Below are 18,279 nucleotides of genomic sequence, written 5' to 3'. Positions count from 1 at the left end.
CTTTTGTAAGCCACAGCCCTTCATGCCTAGAGATTCTGATCTGGATTTGGAGGGTGGGAAGGTTACCATTTTTACCCACACAAAATTACGTTTGCAGGGGCATCTGGCTGACCCAGTTGGCAAAGCGTGCAACTCTTGATCTCGGAGTTATAAGTTTGAGCCCCACGTTGGGTGTAGAGATTACTTAAAAAAAAATTAGGCACCTGGGTGGCTCAGTTGGTTAAGCGTCCGACTTTGGCTCACGTCATGATCTCTGTCCTCAGATCCAGCCCTGCGTGAGGTTCCCCACTCTGGGGAGTCGGCTTCTCCCTCTCCCTCTGCCCCTCCTCCGCTTATGCACACGCACTCTCAAATAAATAAAATCTTTTTTTTAATTTACTTTTGGGGGCGCCTGGGTGGCTCAGTCATTGGGCATCTGCCTTTGGCTCAGGTCATGATCCCGGGGTCCTGGGATCGAGACCCGTATCGGGCTCCCTGCTCCACGGGAAGCCTGCTTCTCCCTCTCCCACTCCCCCTGCTTGTGTTCCATCCCTCGCTCTGTCTCTCTCTGTCAAATAAATAAATAAAATCTTTAAAAAAAAAATGAGTAAATAAGTAAATAAAAATTACTTCTGCAGCCTAATCCTATTTTTGCTGATGAGAGATTAAGGCTCATCAGAGAAAAGTGACTTACTTGCTCAAGATCTTACCACTAACTTATGAAAGCTAGGGTCCTGTTCTAGTGGCCCATGGCCTTGTTTCTATTTATTTTTTTCTTTAATTGAACTTTTTACTTTGGAACAATTTTAGTTTTCAGAAAAGTTGCAGAGTGCAGAGAGTTCCCATGTAATCACCCAGCTTTCCCTCATTTTGACATCTTACGTAACCACAGTACATTCATCAAAACTGAGAAGAACTACCAAATACCGAACTATTTGTATTTCACCAGTTTTTCTGCTAACACCCTTTTTTGTTCCAGGAGCCATTCCAGAATACCGCATTGCATTCAGTGAACCAATTTTATCTTTTTTTTTTTAATCAGGGTTTTTTTTTTGAAGATTTTATTTATTTGAGGGCACCTGGGTGGCTCAGTTGGTTGGGCGACTGCCTTCAGCTCAGGTCATAATCCTGGAGGCCCAGGATCTAGTCCTGCATCGGGCTTCCAGCTCAGCAGAGAGTCTGCTTCTCCTGACCCTCCCTCCTCTCATGTTCTCTCTCTCTAATAAATAAATAAAATCTTAAAAAAAAAAAAAGAGCCCCAAAAGAGTGAAAATTTTAAGAACGCCACTGTTTGGTGTAATCTGTTTCAAAATCTGTTTCAATCTATTTCAAAAAGATTAAAAAAAATTTTTTTTTAAGAGTGCAAGCAAGCGAGGAGGGGGAGGGGCAGAGGGAGAGGAAGAGAGCGAATCTCCAACAGACTCCCTGTTGAGTGTGGAGCCCAACGCCAGCCCTGAGATCATGACCTGAGCCGAAACCAAGAGTCAGATGCCCAACTGACTGAGCCACCCAAGCGCCCCCCAATTTTATCTTTTAATTGGGATGATATTCATGGAACATAAAATTAACCATTTTTACATGACCAATTCAGGGCATTTAGCACATTGACAATGCTGTACAACCACTACTTCTATCTAGTTCCAAAACGTTTGCATCACCCCAAAATAAAACCCTGTACCTGTCAAGCACTTACTACCCATGCTTCCCTCCCTTCAGCCCCTGGCAACCACTCATCTCTATTTTTATGCACTTCACAGCATTTAGCACAATGCCATATACCTACCTGGGAAGCACTCAAAATAGTTCAGTAGGTTTTTTGGGTTTTGTGGGTTGTTTTGTTTTTTACTTTTTATTAAAGTATAACATACTTACTAAATGGTGCAGATAAATGTAGAGCTTGATGAATTTGCACAAACATCCATGTAACTCACACTCAGATCAATAAACAACGTGACCAGCACCTTAATAAGCCCCTATGGTCTCCCTTCCGGGCACTTCCAATCTTCCCCAATGGTAATCGCTATCCTGACTTCCAACAGCACAAGTGAATTTTGCCTGGTTTGTATTTCATATAAATGAAATCATACGATATGTACTCTTGTGTCTGACTCCTTTTGCTCAACATAATGTTTAAGATTTATTCATATTGTTGCATTCACAATACTTTTTGTGGATAAGATTGAAAGATTAAGGTAAAATTATTTTCAGAAACCTGGGGTAGGGTAGAGAATGGAAACAGGTCTTTCTGCCAAGAATAAGAGAGACATGTGAAAAACAGATTACACCAAACAGCAGCATTCTTTTTTTTTTTAAAGATTTTATTTATTCTGAGAGAGGGAGTGTGAGCATGAGTGGGGGGAGGAGCAGAGGCAGAGGGAGAAGCAGACTCCCCACTGAACAGGGAGCCCAATGTGGGGCTCGATCCCAGGAACTCAGGATCATGACCTGGGCTGAAGGCAGATGCTTAACCGGCTGAGCCACCCAGGTGCCCCCCAAACAGCAGCATTCTTAAATTTTTCACTCTTTTTGGGCTCTTTGAGGTAGCTCCTAATTATGCTTAGTTACCAATAAACTCAGAGATGGAACAGGTGTCATGAAAGAAATGAGCAGGGACTCTCAACTATGAGCTGAAGGAACCTGACTAGCAGGCGCTGCAGAGAAAGTCCAGTGTGACATGGGGCAAATTATTTAATCTCCCTGGAGATTGTCTTCCCAGTCTGTAAAATGAGGATAGTAACATAGTTGTCATCAAAATTAGATAAGTGAATGCAAAACGCATGGTACTGTCCCTGACTCTTAAATGCACAAAAAATAGGACTTCATTTCCACCATCTCCCTTATTTGACCACAGATCAGAACTCTAGTAGCTGGAAATTACGCAGGTCTTATTTCCCTAGCATGCATTAAACCTCTCTGCCTCTTTAACTTGGAATATAAAGAGGTATAAAACAGGTTTGGAGCACCGATTTTGAGAAATAAAATCTGAGAGGAAGTGTAATACAACCAGCCCACTGGCCTCTTCAGCAAGTCAAAGTCAGCTTTTCTATAATGCCCTGATCCATCTTTATAAAGGCATTCCTTTGCTAGGTTACTGATCTCCATCCCTACTTCACCCATCCAATTCTACTAGCTCACCCAAGCCCCATAAGCCTCACCAGTTCCCTCTGGCCCCTGCACATACTCTGCCCAAACCCCGCACAGACCTTCCAGTCAAATCTCGCACTGTACCCATCCTAGGTCGGTTTGATGCCCCTTTCAGACTTAGAGCTTTTCCGGAGTGCCCATGTCTTTCACATCACATCTCTCAATCCATAACACAGAGCAAGCCCTGAGTAATTACTCTGGAATTAATTTTCTCTGAAAACCTGGAAGGCAGCCTGGTGCTGAACTCAACAGCTTTTAAAATATTCAGTCTGCAAAAACGGACTTAGCTATTGTGTTAGGCGTTAAGGGGTTGTTCTAATGTCCTTGACACCAATTATTCTTTCAACAATTAACCAGAGCCAAGTATGCGCTAGGCTGGGAAGAGGAGGGCGGTAAAGAGAGCCTCGGGGCTGTAACCGCGGGCTGCACCCCGCCCGCACCGCCCCTGCGCCCCGACGTGGGTTCGGGTGGGCCTTCAGCCACCAAAGCTGTGGCCCCCTAGGGGGGTGGGGCGCGGACCCGGCAGCTGTTCCGCACACCCGATTGGCCAGGCCTCGAGGTGCATGGGCGGAGCCGCGGCCGGAGTTGACCAGCACGCGGGCAGAGAGCCCGCAGAGGGCGTGGCTTGCACGCCGGTCGGGGCGGGCTGCAAGGGGGGAGCTGCTTCCGGGTGAGCCGCCCCGCCCCCACGTGGGCCCCGGGAGACTAGAACGCGCTACGGCGGTGGCGGGAGCGGCAGCTGGGAGCCCTTGAGGAAGCAGGTGAGTGGGGGCCGGACTCAGGGAGATGGCGGGCTTGGAGGTGGGGCTGTGACACGAAGAGTCCCTTGTCCCCAGGCCCCAATGTGCCGTGCGCCTGAAGCGCTGGCCGTGCAGCCGGGGACAGAGTCCTTGTGGAGCCCTTGTTTGGACTCTTGGATTGCCCTGCTGCAGCCGGGATTGGGGTCCCCGCGTGGCTGTACCCTTGGAGGCTTGGCTCCGGGCTCTGCCTCTCCTCTCTGGGGTCCACTCCCTTGGAGGCGCCTAGGGCATTCTCCATCGGTACAGAACCCAAAGTGCCTCGAAGGACGGGGGAGGGAAGTGGAGGCAGTAACAGTTGCTTTGTGCTAGACTTAGACATTAAGTCACATCCACTGGCCCATTAAGTCTACAACAACCCTTTGAGGTCGGTTCAAGTCACCATTTACCAGGTGCAGAAACAGATCACACAGCTGGAAAGTGACGGGATTAGGCTTTGAACCCATGTCTGCAGCTCCAAAACCCATGTGCTTAACCGTCAGCCTGCTAAGTGCAGCCAAGTCCAGAGTCAACGTTCTATCTCCTTTCTCCCCCACCCCCTTCATCCAGAATTCTCCACAAGGCCACTGCTGCTGGTAAGTGCAGCTTTGAAATCTGTACTTAAAGTATCGAGGTGGGCACTGAGGTCTGGGCTGCTGAAGACCTGGATTCTAGCCCCAGATCTGCTGCTGACCCCTTGTCTGATCTTGGGCCAGTGTCTCTCTTTCTCTGAGCCCAGTTTCATCATCGTTTCAATTATGTAATCAACAAGCTTGAAGGATCCTCTTAGCCAAGATATTCTAGGAGTCTGTGGAACTGGCAGATTCTCCCTGCAGCTCCAGATGGCTAAACCCAGAAGAGGTTGGGCTCTTCAAAGCCCTACCTAGGTTAAGCAAGGCCTGGGTCTCATGCTTCTCTTTAATCCCTGTATCTAGCACTGGGGCAAGTCCAGGGTAGATATTCAGGAAATGCTGGTTGAATAAACAGGCAGTTAGTTGGTCCCTTTTCAGAACTGCCTGACGTCTGCTATCCTGGGCCCTTCTGGGGCTTTGGATTTCTCAGGCCTGGCCACCTTCCACCTTAGCTGGCCCTCCTGACTGCCTTCTCCCCAGCTGGCAGCTCCCAACCGTCTGTGCCAAGACAACAGCCTCTGAAATCCTCAGCAGAGCACAGCATGGTGTGGGGGGGGGGGCGGGTTTCAGGCCTGCAGCTCCTTCTAACCCTCCTCCCCACGGTGTCAGCTCTTAGGGCCCAACTTTGTTACTCCCAGATTGGGGAAGTTGCCTTCTAAGGAAGGAGATACCTTCATAATCAGTCTGCAGAGCTGCCTCTTCCATGAAGCCGTGCTTAACTCCTAGAGACACAGGCCCCTCCCATAGATAGCATCTAGTCCACCCCTCTGCTGCAGTCTCTGGTGATCACTTCGCACCACAGAAGCTGCTGGAAGGCAGAGACCCCACCTGAGATATCTTGGAAGACCCTGCGGCTTCCAAGATAGAAAAGTTCTTCCAAGATAGAAAGTTCTCCCTCCCGGGTATGGAGCAGAACACACAGCTGTGTGGACTCTGGGGAGTAGGGGGGAGCTACTTCCAGCTCACTTCTGCTCCTAATGATGATAAAAGTAGGTGCACATTCCCTGGGCTGCTCTAATCTCATTTCTGCAGCTTTGCAAGTTTGATAGTATCATTCCCATTTTATAGGTTATGAAATAAAGACTCTGAAAGGCCAGCAGCCTTGCCCAAAGTCACACACAGAACACAGAGCAGATGTGGGACTGTGTGACCCTGAAACAAGGTTCTTTCTGCACTGCCCTGTCCTGCCTTCCAGCTAAGCTAACCTGTCTCATGTGGGTGAGCATAGGTGCTGGGTCCCAAGGTGACTCGCTACTGTCTTCAGTGAGGTGTCACAGGACTTAAGCTGTGGCTTGGAGGCTCTCTTGATTTGGAGGAAGTGCCCTCCCAAGTATGTAGAAATCTCCCAGTCTTGAGGGACGTTTTGCAAAGCAAAACCTTGGCATGGATTTGGCTCTGCAAAGAGGCAGCTCTGGCTCAGGGGCTGTTTTTCTGTTCCACAGATACTTATTAAGTTCCTGCTGTAACAGAATGCCCATGTGTGGTTGAGGTGACAGGGCACTGGACTAGAAGGCAGGAGACTCATGGTCAGGGCCAGCTCTGCACCTCACTCACTGCTCAATGTCAAACAAGTCCTGTCGCCTCTCTGCACCTCATTTTCCACTTCAGAATGTAAGAGATGAACAGCATTGGTGATTTTCAATGTTTTAAAATTTTTCTCAGCACTGACACCCGTTTCTCAAAGCAAATCTCTCCCTAACCCTAAAATTAAACAGATGTAAGTAGAAGTGCCCTAGTCAGGCTCCTCCTCACACTCTCACCCTTCTCCCTTGCCCCTCCCTTGCCCCTCCCACCAACCCCCCCCACCTCCTCATGGTACAATTGGGGCTGCAAAGCTCCTGAGCAGCCCTGCTCTGCTGCTTCTGATCGGCAGAAGGCATGTGCTTGCCCAGCCTTCTAAAACAGATGGGGAGTTGAGGCCAGTAGAATGCAGCTTTGGATTCCAGAAGCCAGAGTCCTGCTACAAAGGTTGTTCTCTGGGAAGTGAATCAGAGGCGTGTTCAAAAAACAACTTGACTCTCCAGAATGACATGGAGCAAGTCACTTAACCTCTCAGAGCCTCCTAGTTTCCTTATTAGTGAAGGTTGGAATAGTCTCTGCAGTGAAATGAAATACCTAGTCCAGTGCCCAGCACATAACATACGCTCAGTATATTTTTCTCTTGTGTATCCTCCATCTCTCTGACTCACCAGGCAGATAGTATAGCCAGAGAGATGCTTGAGGAATCAAGTGTTCATCAGGACTATGGGATAAAACCCTGTACTCATTGTCTAGAACAGATTCAAATTCTGGCTCATTTACTAACCAACTGTGTGGTCTTGGGCAAAAGACTTAACCTCTCTGAGCTGAGCTAACCCGTAGCAGACCTGACAGCCAATCTTGCACAAAATGGGCACTCGGGACCTTCTATCTGCCATCTGACTGATTGCTCATCTGGGGGTTGGGACATCTTTGGGGAGGCCTGACTTGCCTCTGTGTCAGATGATGTGGCTTGCTGGAGGGGGTGTGGTGGTAGGGTGGGTCCCTCTGTGGCTCCTGATAACCCCAACCCTGCCAAGGAGGAGTATTGGATAAAAATGGGCCCCTGAGCTGGTTGGGAGGGAGCTAAAGGGACCTGAGAGACTGGAGATAAAATGCATGATCAGTGTACTAGGGGACCCCCACTCCCCACTCACCACCTGGGAGATGACACTCGGGCTTATAGGCCTGTTTTAGCCTCTTACCTCACTAAGTGTAACCTTGAATAAGTCCTTGCCTTGAGGTCCCATTCATACAAGGAGACATGGGTGGCTCCTTTACCCCCCTCCTTGGCTACTGGGTATTTCCCCAGGCACCTCCAAAAGCTCAGCTCCCAACCACCCTCTTCCTGCCTTGTCCCTGTCTCCATTGCCCTCTGGGTCACACAAGCTCAGAGCATCCGCCCCAAGAGACTGCCTCTTGGCTGCCTTACGATGGCCCTTCCCTCTCCTCCCCTCCCCACTCCCCACTGGAGTGTCTGCGCTCCTTTGCTCAGTCAACTCTGCCCCTCTTGCAAGAATTAGCCTCCTGAAGCCAGGCTCTGAGCAGGCCACTCCCCCACCCCCCTCCTCATCTTCCCTGTCCTCAGTCTGGCCTTCTCTTGTCCCCTCCCTGGTACACACATCTTCTGTTGCGTCCTCAGTCCTCCCAGCAGCCCACGGGCATTCCTCCTTCCACACCTTTGCCCCTTTCTTCCCTTCCTGAGGGAACATTCTCCCCTTTCCCTCTGCCAAGCCGAACCCACTCATCCCGAAAAACCAAGTTGAAGCCCCCATCTTCTTCCAACAAGCTTCTTCCAACCTCCAAAATCGCCTTGGAGCTCATGGTTCACTTAGGGCAGCTCCTGTCTGAGACACACTCCATCAGCCCTACCTGCCCAAACAATTTATTGCCTCCTCGATGAGAAATCACGTGTGCGGGTGCCCGGCATGGCCTGGCACGCAGTAGGTGCTCAAGAAACATGTGCACGCCCCAGCTTCCTTCTGTCTTTTAGCGCTTGTCTTGTACTTCATGTAGTTAAATATTTACCCTGTGGCAGAGTGCTGGGGGGGACGGTGCAGAAATGAGCTCACCATGGACCATGCCCTGCAGAAGCTCTGTCTCCTGGAATGAGCTAAAATAGATCCACAGAGAGCTGTTATGTAAGAGAGATTATGATCTGGGCAAGAGAAGCTTCAGCGGGAGAGGGAAGGTGGGCACCGGGTAGGAGTTGGGGCTGAGGAGGTGGTGCAGAGAGCAGGACCTTTTAGGTTAAGGGAGCAGGGTGAGCAGAACCAGAAAGCGGCCAAATGTGGCTGGTGCTTGGGGAACAGCAGGAGGCGCTCAGGCTGGAAAAGAAAGCTTCAATGGCCCCCCTGCAGGGGTTCTGTCTGTCTGTCTTCTCAGGCACCTGCTAGTTAATCCTCTTAGTGTGCGTTGTGCCTGACGAGAAGTCTCTGTACCAGGGTGTTAATAGTGCTTTTCTCTAGAGGTAGAATTACAGGTGATTTTTCTCTTGCTTGCTTATCTAAAATTTCTGCCAAGCACCTGCACATTTTTCATGGAATAAACAAAGTTTAAATGTTGGCTAGGTCAGTGCTTCTCATACTAATTTCCAATCCATCACAGATTGATTTTTTTTAAATAAAATACAAAAAAAATAAAATTGTATTGAATTGCTGGAGAAATGTCATTTTATTTTATTTTTTTTTAAGATTTTATTTATTTATTTGACAGAGCAAGAGAGGGAACACAAGCGGGGGGAGCGGGAGAGGGAGAAGCAGGCTTCCCACTGAGCAGGGAGCCCGATGCGGGGCTCGATCCCAGGACCCTGGTATCATGACCTGAGCCGAAGGCAGACCCTCAACTGACTGAGCCACCCAGGCGCCCCAAGAAATGTCATTTTAGAAAAAGAGAGACACCATAGAAAATACAAGCTGAAATCTTAGATTATTCGGTTCTGATCGCTAGGGAAGTTTCCAGAGGGCCCACTTCCCTTCCTCCACTTACCTTGTCACAGACCAGCAGGGATTGGCGAGCCGTGCTACGGGGAGCACTGGCCAGAGAGCTGGGGAGGCAAGAATCGGGAAGAGCGTGGGGGTATGGGACCATCCCCTGGGGACAGGGACCGTGTCTCACGTGCATCCTGTTGTGTCCCCCCCCTCCCCAGAGCTGAGCGCACAGCCGATGCCCCGGGAGTCCACACTGCCCACCATGCAGCCCCAGTCGGTTCTGCACAGTGGCTACTTCCACCCACTGCTTCGCACCTGGCAGGCAGCCGCCTCTCCCCTCAGCGCCTCCAACCTCATCTATCCCATCTTTGTCACGTGAGTCCCCAGGAATGGTCCAGGCCTCGGATCTGCTGGTGTGTGTGTGTGTGTGTGAGAGAGAGAGAGAGAGAGAGAGAGAGAGGGAGAGAGAGTGGGTTCAGGACAACCGTCTTAGGAATCAAACAAACTAGGAAAGAACTGAGTCTTCCCATCCGGAAAATAAGAATAATAACCCTGGCCCGCCATCCTTGCGGTAAGACAGAAGCGGAGAAGGCGTTCGTTCTGTAGGTTGTAAAGAGCTGTGTATGTGTAAGAGGTGGCAGCCATGATTATTCCTAATAGCAATGGCTGACATTTATTGACTGCTGACTGTGTACCAGGTACTGTGCTAAGCAGCGTACATGGATTATCTCCTTCAGTCCTGACAGTTTTCATATGAGGGAAGAATGGATATTGTTCCCTAGAGTGTCCTCTCCACGAGGGCAAGGATTTGTGTCTGTTTTGTTCACTTTGTATCTCCAGAGAGTAAATAGTACCTGGCACATAGTAAGGCCATTCGTTCACCATTTGTTGAATGAATGAACGAATCCACCCAAATACAGATGAAGGGCCCTGAGGCTCAAAGAGATGGTGCAACTTGGCCCAGGTCACCCAGCCAGTAAGTGGCTGGGATCGCAGGCAAGGGCCTTCTGACTTCAGAATCCCAAGTTTGTAGCCACTTGACTCCTTCGTATGATTTAGTGTTCTTTTAGTTCTTTTAGTCCCGTTGCTTCTGTTGTCACTGTCACTCTCGCTGTTCCTATTATTATTTCAGGCCCTGGGCTTGGCCAGGCAGGGAACCAGACACTGGACCCCAACCTCCTCCCTCCATCCCCACTTTCATACTCCTTCCCATCTCCCCAGCCATCCCTCCCAGTCGCTCCCTCACCACCGCCCTTCCCACAGCTACCAGTCCATAGCCCACCCCCCACCCCCCGCTCTTGCAGGGACGTTCCTGATGACGTACAGCCCATCGACAGCCTCCCAGGAGTAGCCAGGTAGGAGACGTGGTGGGGAGGGCCAGGGGAGGGTGGCGGGAGAGATTTCCCAGCTGGAGGTGCCAGGAAGCAGACCCAGGAGGTAGAAGATCTGGAGGAGCTCACTTCAGCTCAGTAGAGAAAAGGGTTTTCTCGGGGCCAAAGTTGTTCGAGAACAGAAGAGGCAGCCCCATAAAGGAATGAGCTGCCCATTCACCCACCAGAGACATCATAGCAGAGTCTATTGCAAAGGAGAGCTGAGCTGCAAATGGGAGTTCAGTAAGAACCTTCCACAGCTAAGTTCCATAGCTCTGCTTCTGGGGGCCTTGGTTTTCCCATCTGTTTGGTGGGCGCATTCCCACCCCTCCCTGGACTGTGGGGCTTGAGCTCTCCTGGTGCCGTGTGCAGCACAGAGGGGTGAGGGGGGACCCTTGCCTGCCACTTGCCTCATCTCAGCCCCTCTGTCCCACCTCCACGCAGGTATGGTGTGAACCGGCTGGAAGAGATGCTGAAGCCCCTGGTGGAAGAGGGTCTGCGCTGTGTCCTGGTCTTTGGAGTCCCCAGCAGAGTCCCCAAGGTGGAGAATCAGAAGCAGAGTTCGAGGGGAAGACAAGGGAGGGTCGGGTGAGGGTGAGCTGAGCTCCCACATGGACCGTGTCCTCAGTACGGCCTTGTGCTGGCCCTGGGGCGTGGGCAAGGGGACATGGCCCCCTGCTTGATGATAGCACCCGCCTAGGGACAGGAAGCTAAATAGGGCCATGCCACCCTGACTGGGCAGGTCAAGTGCCCTGTGCAAAATGGGGACAGTCCTTACTGTGTCCTCGTGCAGGGAGCTGGGCTCTGTGAGGTCTGGCCATCCTGCGGACGTACCTCTTTGCCCTTCCCCTGCCACTAGGATGAGCGGGGTTCTGCAGCTGATTCCGAGGACTCCCCAGCTGTTGAGGCCATCCGCCTGTTGCGCAAGACCTTCCCCAGCCTCCTGGTGGCCTGCGACGTCTGCTTGTGCCCCTACACCTCTCATGGTCACTGTGGTGAGCTCCCTCCCTTCACCCGCCCTGCTCCACCTGCACTCCCTCCACCTAGTCCTCCTCTGGGTGGGCTGGGCCAGGGACCGAGGTGCTCCCCCAAACCCAGCTGTCTGTCCTGCAGGGCTCCTGAGCAAGAATGGGGCATTCCAGGCTGAGGAGAGCCGCCAGCGGCTGGCGGAAGTGGCACTGGCCTATGCCAAGGCAGGTGAGTGAGCCACCAGCAGCTCCGGGTCGGGGAGGTGGCAGAGTGGATAGGAGGATCCCAAAGTTCTGAAGGCCACCCTCTGCCCCTCAGGATGTCAGGTGGTAGCCCCATCGGACATGATGGACGGACGTGTGGAAGCCATCAAGGAGGCTCTGATGGCCCATGGACTTGGCAACAGGGTAGGGGCGGGGAGTGTGGCGAGGGGTGTGGGGAAGGTACGGAGAAAGCCTGGACCAGCCCTATCCCCGTATCTGCTAAGAATCCTGGAAGTGAAGACAGCCCTGGACGAGGCCTTTGAGATCCGTCTCAACCTCCGTACTTCACATGGGGAAATCAAGGCCCAGAGCTTTAATGGGACTAGACCGCAGGCATTCCACTTCCCAGCCTACATCCTTCCTCTCCCTGTCACCTCACCCTGGGACGTCTGAAAAGGGCTGCCTGGACCTTGACCCCTGTTTGTCTCCCATAGGTATCAGTGATGAGCTATAGTGCCAAATTTGCGTCCTGTTTCTACGGACCTTTCCGGTGAGTGGGGATTGGCAGGGGTCTGCTTTTGGGCTTTCCCTGACCTGTTCGCCCAAAGCTGGACACCCCCCACCCCGCGCTGATGCCTCTGCTTCCCAGGGATGCGGCTCAGTCCAGCCCAGCCTTTGGAGACCGCCGCTGCTACCAGCTGCCACCGGGAGCCCGAGGCCTGGCCCTCCGAGCAGTGGTGAGTGACCAGAGCTTGAGCCCACTGGCCGGTCCCCCTCCCACCTTGCCTCCTGGGCCCTCCCCACGGAGTATTTCGTCCCTTAGGCCCGGGACGTACGGGAAGGAGCCGATGTGCTCATGGTGAAGCCGGGCATGCCCTACCTGGACATCGTGCGGGAGGTGAAGGACAAGGTGAGCAGGCAGGGGCCCAGGGAGATGAGCGGGTTTGTCCGCAGACTCTGGGATCTCAGGCTCAGAGACTGCAGACCCCCTGAGTTCAGAGCGACCTGGCCCTGAGCAGGAATCCTGCCACCGCGCCCCTGCCCAGGAACCACCATGGGCATCTGCCCCAGGGCTGGCCGGAGCCTTCGAGCTGCTGTGCTTTCACAGTTCAAGAATGGGGCGGCCTGGGGCGCCTGGGGGGCTCAGTTGGTTGAGCGTCTGACTCTTGGTTTTGGCTCAGGTCGTGGGGTTGAGCACTGGGCTCTGCGCTCAGTGGGGAGTCTGCTTGGGGTTCTCTCTCTCCCTGTCCCTCTGCCCCTCCCCGCTCTAAAATAAATAAATCTTTAAGGAAAAAAAAAGAACGGGCCCGGCTGCCAACAGTAGGGACACGGCATGGGGCTCAAGATGCTCTCAGGTTGGGCAGGCAGGAAGGGACACTCCCAGAGGTTCCACACTTCCACCTGTCCACCCTCCACTGCTTTTCCACAGCACCCTGAGCTCCCACTTGCCGTGTACCATGTTTCTGGAGAGTTCGCCATGCTGTGGCATGGAGCCCGGGCCGGGGCGTTTGATCTCAAGGCTGCTGTCCTGGAGGCCATGACCGCCTTCCGCCGCGCAGGTAAACAGGGGCGCTGGGGTTTCCTGACCTGTGCCACGGGGCTGATGGGCACTTTGCCCAGAGGACAAAATAAAGTCATGAGAGCGCCTGGAGTCTTAGGCCTGGGGATACCAGTGATCTAGAGAGAGACAGGGTGAGGAGGGGCCGTGGAGCTGCAGAACCCAACGTGCGACAGTGAAGAAAGCAGAGCCGTCTGTTACTTTTTGGTGTTGAGACCTTAGCCGAGGCGCCTCTGTGCACCTCAGTGACCTTGTCTGCAGACCGGGGATAAAATACCCGAGGCGTGTCGCCTGGAGCATTGCGGGAGGGGATGCGTGTCATTGGCATGTGCTCACCACTCCACAAATGGGAGCTGGTGGTGTTGGTGTGCACACAGCATGGGAAGGGCCCTTATGACGTACTCATTTCTCCCTCTGTGCGTTTCATACAACGGCAAACTGAGGCCCAGCAAGAGAAAATGACTTGCCCAGGGTCACACAGCGCGCAGAGCTCGAACTGACCGGAGCTGGGCTCTGTCATATGTTCTGACGCCCACGGGCTTTGTCTCTTCGTGGTAGCCGCCTGCCCCCTCCTTGGCCCCGGTCTCCCCGAAGTTTAGCCCCCAGCTGATGCCTGGCCCCTCCCCGCTTCCTGCTTCTGTCCCCCCACAGGTGCTGACATCATCATCACCTACTACACGCCTCAGCTGTTGCAGTGGCTGAAGGAGGAGTGACGGCGACCACGTACAAGAGTAATAGCTAGAACTTTTAAAAGGTCCCGGGGCCTTGGAGAAGTGAAAACCAAAGTAAATGCTGCTTTAGAACTGTGCTCTCATGCCCTCTTCCTACTCACGTGCTGGCAGGCGCCCAGCAGCCCTGGGTGCTTTCTGCCAGCCTGCCCCCCTCTTACCACTCGAGCCTCCCAGGCTCCCCCAGGCTTCCCCATGCCCCCGCTGGGTCGGCTCCTTCGTCTGGCGTGGCCTCAGCTTGAACGCCACCAGGAGGTAAGGGCGCAGGCTTGGTGGGGCCTTGGAGGGGGGCTTGGAGCGTTAGGGGTAGAGGAGGGCAAGTTGCACCTTGTATCATGAGAAGCTCTGGAAAGCCTGAGGCCTCTGGCAGCAGAGCTGGGCACCGGGACGGAAGCCTAGAATGACATCTTCAGGTTTAGAGTTGACATTTGCCTCGATTCCACTGGAAGGTGATTCCCACACAGGCCCATGTTGCCAGGCTGCCTGAGATCTCCTGTTCTGCTCTCAGCCATATACCCAGAGAAGAGTTACTTGTTAATAAGCAGAAACACTGCCGGAGGATTGAAATTCAGAAGCAAATAGAGTTTCTGACTGCTGGAGATGCTACCACCAAAAAGGCTTTTCTGTTGAAGAGAGAATTTTTGAGAACATCTGCTCAGTGCCCAGAGATGATGCTGGGTACTGGGGATATAGCAGGACAGATCTCAGCTTGTCTCTATGCAAGGAATCTATGCAAGGAGAATGGGGAGACAGACGACAATAAGAAAACAAAGCAATTACAAATCATAATTAGTTCTTTGAAGGAAAGAAAGGGTCTGAGACAGCATAACTGACCAAGGGCGTCTCCTGAGAGGGTGGTCCAGAAGCCCTCCCTGAGGTTGAGGGACAAGAAAGGCTCTTTCCAGAGAGCGAGCATCAGAAGCCACAAGAATGACACAAAGTGTGCAAAGGTCCTGCGGCGGGAGGAGCCTCCCAGCTGGGAGCAGGGTGAGGAAGCGGAGGAGGGGGACGGGACTGGAGGTTGGAAAGGTAGGCTGTACACCTTGTAGGAATCTCGGTCTTCCTTTGCATTGGGTTGAAGGCGATCTGAAGGATCTTAACTAGAAGTTACGTGTGTTCCCCTTCCCCCAGTCTGCTGCTGCGTGAAAAGGAAAGGGTGAGCGAAAAAGAGGCTGGTTGGGAGGCGCCTGGAGACCCCGCGGAGGACTGACATTGGCCTGGACCCGGGTGGTGGCGGTGGAGAGAGGAGGAAGTAGGTATATGTTCAGGATACGTTCCCAGAGGCAGAATGAGCAGGTTTTGCCTAAACTGTAAGTCCAGGGAACGGGAGGAAACAAGGATGCCCTCATGGGTTTCTAGCTTGAGCCCCTGGTTGAGTGCTTTCTTCCAAGACTCACGTCATGTCTCCCCTAGTAAAAGGTAAGGCCCAGCTAAGGGCTTTTGCAAGTCCACCTTCCCATCTGCAAAGTGACAAATCCCAAATCTAGGGCCAAAGCAAGCTCAACTCAGACCTTAAAGCAGTACAATCCACTTTAAAATGTAGAATTATAGGGGCGCCTGGGTGGCTCAGTCATTAGGCATCTGCCTTTGGCTCAGGTCATGATCCCAGAGTCCTGGGATCAAGCCCCACATCGGGCTCCCTGCTCTGAGGGAAGCCTGCTTCTCCCTCTCCCACTCCCCCTGCTTGTGTTCCCTCTCTCGCTGTGTCTCTGTCAAATAAATAATAAAACCTTTAAAAAAAAAATGTAGAATTATAAACTCCCAGCGGGCTCCTGTAGTCAGGCCAGTCCCCTCCGACTCGCAGTTGTCTTCCACAGAGCTACAGCTGACCTGATCTCACTCTGTCCTTAGCATTTGGGGAGGTAGCCAGCCAAAATCAGGGCTTGAAGAGGCATATAGCTTCACCTTCCAAGGAGTCTGAGCCTGGAATTCCCCACCACCACCACCACGCCCCCCGCTAGAGGCCTGAAGCACTAATTAAAGATGAGCCACTGATGGGCCTCAGGGTTCTGACCAGACCAGAACTTTGGCCATATTGGCTTCTTGTCTCCCGGCCCCTTGGTCCCAGTCCCTGAGCTCATTTCTGGTTAGTGTGGAAGGGAAGGTTCTTCAGGGGCATCCCAGACTCATCATTGCCAAGCTAATAGGAGGCCCGGTTCTTGTAGGCCTAGAGAGACAGGAGACAGACACTGCTCTTTAGGTATAAACCCCACGGGAGGCAAAAATTATGTGTGTCCAGAACCTCCAGAAGTAAACGTTAAGTGGACTAAGGAGAACTAGGAGGCAGATGTGTCTCCAGGGATGTTGTGACAGGTGCTATGAGGGAGGCCACCAGGACCTGACCGGGTTTGAAGGATCAGAAAACGCTTCCGTGAGAGGCTGACGTTTAAGCCTAGACCGGAGGGATGAGCAGCCAAGCAAAGAGCATTCCTGGCAGAGGGAACTCTGCCTCTAGAATGAGCTAGAACACAAAGCAGGTGTGGCTGGAGCAGAGTGGAGGACGAAAGAAGAGATGGCCTGAACTGGAAAGGGAGAGAGACCAGGCCCAAACCGTGCAGGGCTCAAAAGCCATGTTTATGGAAGATGGGGAGTCTTCCCAGACTTTATTGCAAGAGAAAGGAAAGCCATTTGAAGGATTTTAAGCAGCGAACGACTCGCTCTGATTTTGCATTTTATGAAAACATTTGAGAGCACTGGCAAAGTGCAGATGGGAAAATGTGTAACCTGGACTGGAGTGGTGACAGTGGGGTTGGAGGAGGTAGATTAGCTGGGAAGGATGAACGTGGCTTGAGCTCTTGGTGGCTGGTGGGACATTGACTAGGATGGGAAAGCTTAGAAGGGAGGGTCGAGCGGGAGTCCTAAATTTAGCTTGGGTTTGCAATGAGGGAGTATCTAGAGAGCTTACGACTCACCTAAGGCCGTTCTACTAGTTTGTGGCAGAACTGGGTCTAGAACCCTGTCCCTGAACCATCAGAGACAGGATTGGAACCCACATAGTTCAACACCAAGGCCTCTACCCTGGACCACTGTGCCACACCATCTCCCAGTAAACAGTAGCCAAATTCGGGATCGAACATGATGCTATTACAATGGGGCAGGCCAAGGGCTGCATTGCCTCAGGCATGGTGGCCTGTGTGAAGTGGCGCCCTCTGGAGTCAATTTGTCACCGGAGGTGCCCGCTCAGTATCTGCTCCAGCGCAGCTATGTTTTGTGTACAGAGAATGGCCAGGCAGGCCACGGCCCGTCTCCTGCTGCATGCTCTCCTCTCACTAGTGGTAATTTTATCCTGGTGCAGAGAGAACGCAGCTTCCACGATTGGCAAGGCATGGCCTCAGACTTCCAAGCATTGCAGACAACTGGTGGGCATGCAGGGCCTCTCAGGGAGTCTTGACTTTATTTCCCTCCGATGTGCCTGCTTATATGGTAGCTCGTCTGTTTCTTGTAGGACCTTCCCGAAGCCACAACAAATAGCTGTTAAGTTCCACCAATTTTTCACTACAACCTCAGTGGGCATACGGTTGAGGGTCCCAACAAACAGGCATTTTAACCAGCCACTTTACTACCAATTTCCCAACTAGGAAAGGAGGAATCCTGACCTGGCCCCAAGTGTACCCATTTTTGAACTGGCAAATCAAAAAGAAGTTTGTTTTCCGAATAGTGGGGACCTGTCATTGGCTTTCCTGTGACACTCAAGGCTTTTTTTTTTTTTAAATCTCTGCTGAAAAGTTATTCGAAGAGACAGAACCTAAAGGGCAAACAGTCAAATCAGGGCCACACCTCCAGAGGGCACACTCACGTAGATTATAATGGACTTGCCCGCCGTGTGCAACAGGTGCCTGGGGTTGAAATAGTTATGGGACCAAACAAAGCCCTTAACCTCTCAGGAGACTCAACTATGTGAAAAGAATCATCTTCCAGGGGGGTGGACGGATGGGCAACACAGGTGCAGGGGAGTGGGAGATGCAGGCTTCCAGGTGTGGAGTAAGTCACAGGGATGAAAGTGACAGCGCGGAGAATACGTCAATGCTGTATATACTGTTGGGCGGTGACCGACGGTAGCTACGCTTGTGAGCAGAGTGTCTGCAGAGGTTGAATCACTATGTCGTACACCTGAAACTAATGTAACTGTGTGTCAGCTATACTCAAAACATTTTTTTATTACTATTTTTTAAGTAATCCCTATGCTCAATGTGGGGCTCAAAGTCGCGACCCCGAGATCAAGAGTCCCATGCTCTACTGACTGAGCCAGCCAGGTGCCCCTAAAATTTTTTTTTAAAGAATCATCTGGGGTACCTGGGTGGCTCAGCCGGTTAAGCGTCTGCCTTCGGCTCAGGTCCTGATCCCGGGGTCCTGGGATCCAGCCCCGAGGCTGGCTCCCTGCTCAGCAGGGGTCTGCTTCTCCCTCTCCCTCTGTCTGCTGTCTTTCTCAAGTAAATAAATAAAATCTTTTTTAAAAAAAGACTCATCTACTT

General features: G+C 52.2%; 1 protein-coding gene across 2 annotated transcripts; it reads left to right on the top strand.

Annotated features, from left to right (window-relative positions):
• Positions 1-3,746: 3,746 nt before the first annotated feature.
• ALAD (aminolevulinate dehydratase) lies at positions 3,747-18,266 on the top strand. 2 transcript variants are annotated; one of them, XM_006735098.3, is made up of 12 exons: positions 3,747-3,884; positions 9,198-9,354; positions 10,284-10,334; positions 10,794-10,890; positions 11,209-11,344; positions 11,463-11,546; positions 11,637-11,725; positions 12,016-12,071; positions 12,171-12,258; positions 12,345-12,431; positions 12,951-13,080; positions 13,731-18,266. In XM_006735098.3, exons 2-12 carry the CDS (start codon positions 9,215-9,217, stop codon positions 13,790-13,792), a joined length of 1,020 nt encoding a protein of 339 aa, XP_006735161.1. In that variant the 5' UTR covers positions 3,747-3,884; positions 9,198-9,214; the 3' UTR covers positions 13,793-18,266. The 2 variants fall into 2 exon arrangements, with proteins under 2 accessions (XP_006735161.1, XP_081659536.1); XM_081803410.1 differs by lacking the exons at positions 3,747-3,884; positions 9,198-9,354; positions 10,284-10,334 and adding an exon at positions 10,370-10,592.
• Positions 18,267-18,279: the final 13 nt, after the last annotated feature.

This window comes from Leptonychotes weddellii, chromosome 14 (genome assembly GCF_054177405.1).
Source record: "Leptonychotes weddellii isolate Sample4059 chromosome 14, ASM5417740v2, whole genome shotgun sequence".
Lineage (NCBI taxonomy): Eukaryota > Metazoa > Chordata > Mammalia > Carnivora > Phocidae > Leptonychotes > Leptonychotes weddellii.
The sequence above is the reverse complement of the archived record's forward strand: the minus strand, read 5'-3'. Positions and strand labels throughout refer to the sequence as shown.

What these genes read in the sequence shown, in the direction of transcription:
- ALAD (XM_006735098.3), top strand. Translation starts at nt 9,215, where the DNA reads ATGCCCCGGGAGTCCACACTGCCCACCATGCAGCCCCAGTCGGTTCTG. An exon ending in GCCTGGCCCTCCGAGCAGTG is followed by an intron (nt 12,259 to 12,344) that starts GTGAGTGACCAG and finishes TTCGTCCCTTAG; the next exon opens with GCCCGGGACGTACGGGAAGG. An exon ending in TGCGGGAGGTGAAGGACAAG is followed by an intron (nt 12,432 to 12,950) that starts GTGAGCAGGCAG and finishes GCTTTTCCACAG; the next exon opens with CACCCTGAGCTCCCACTTGC.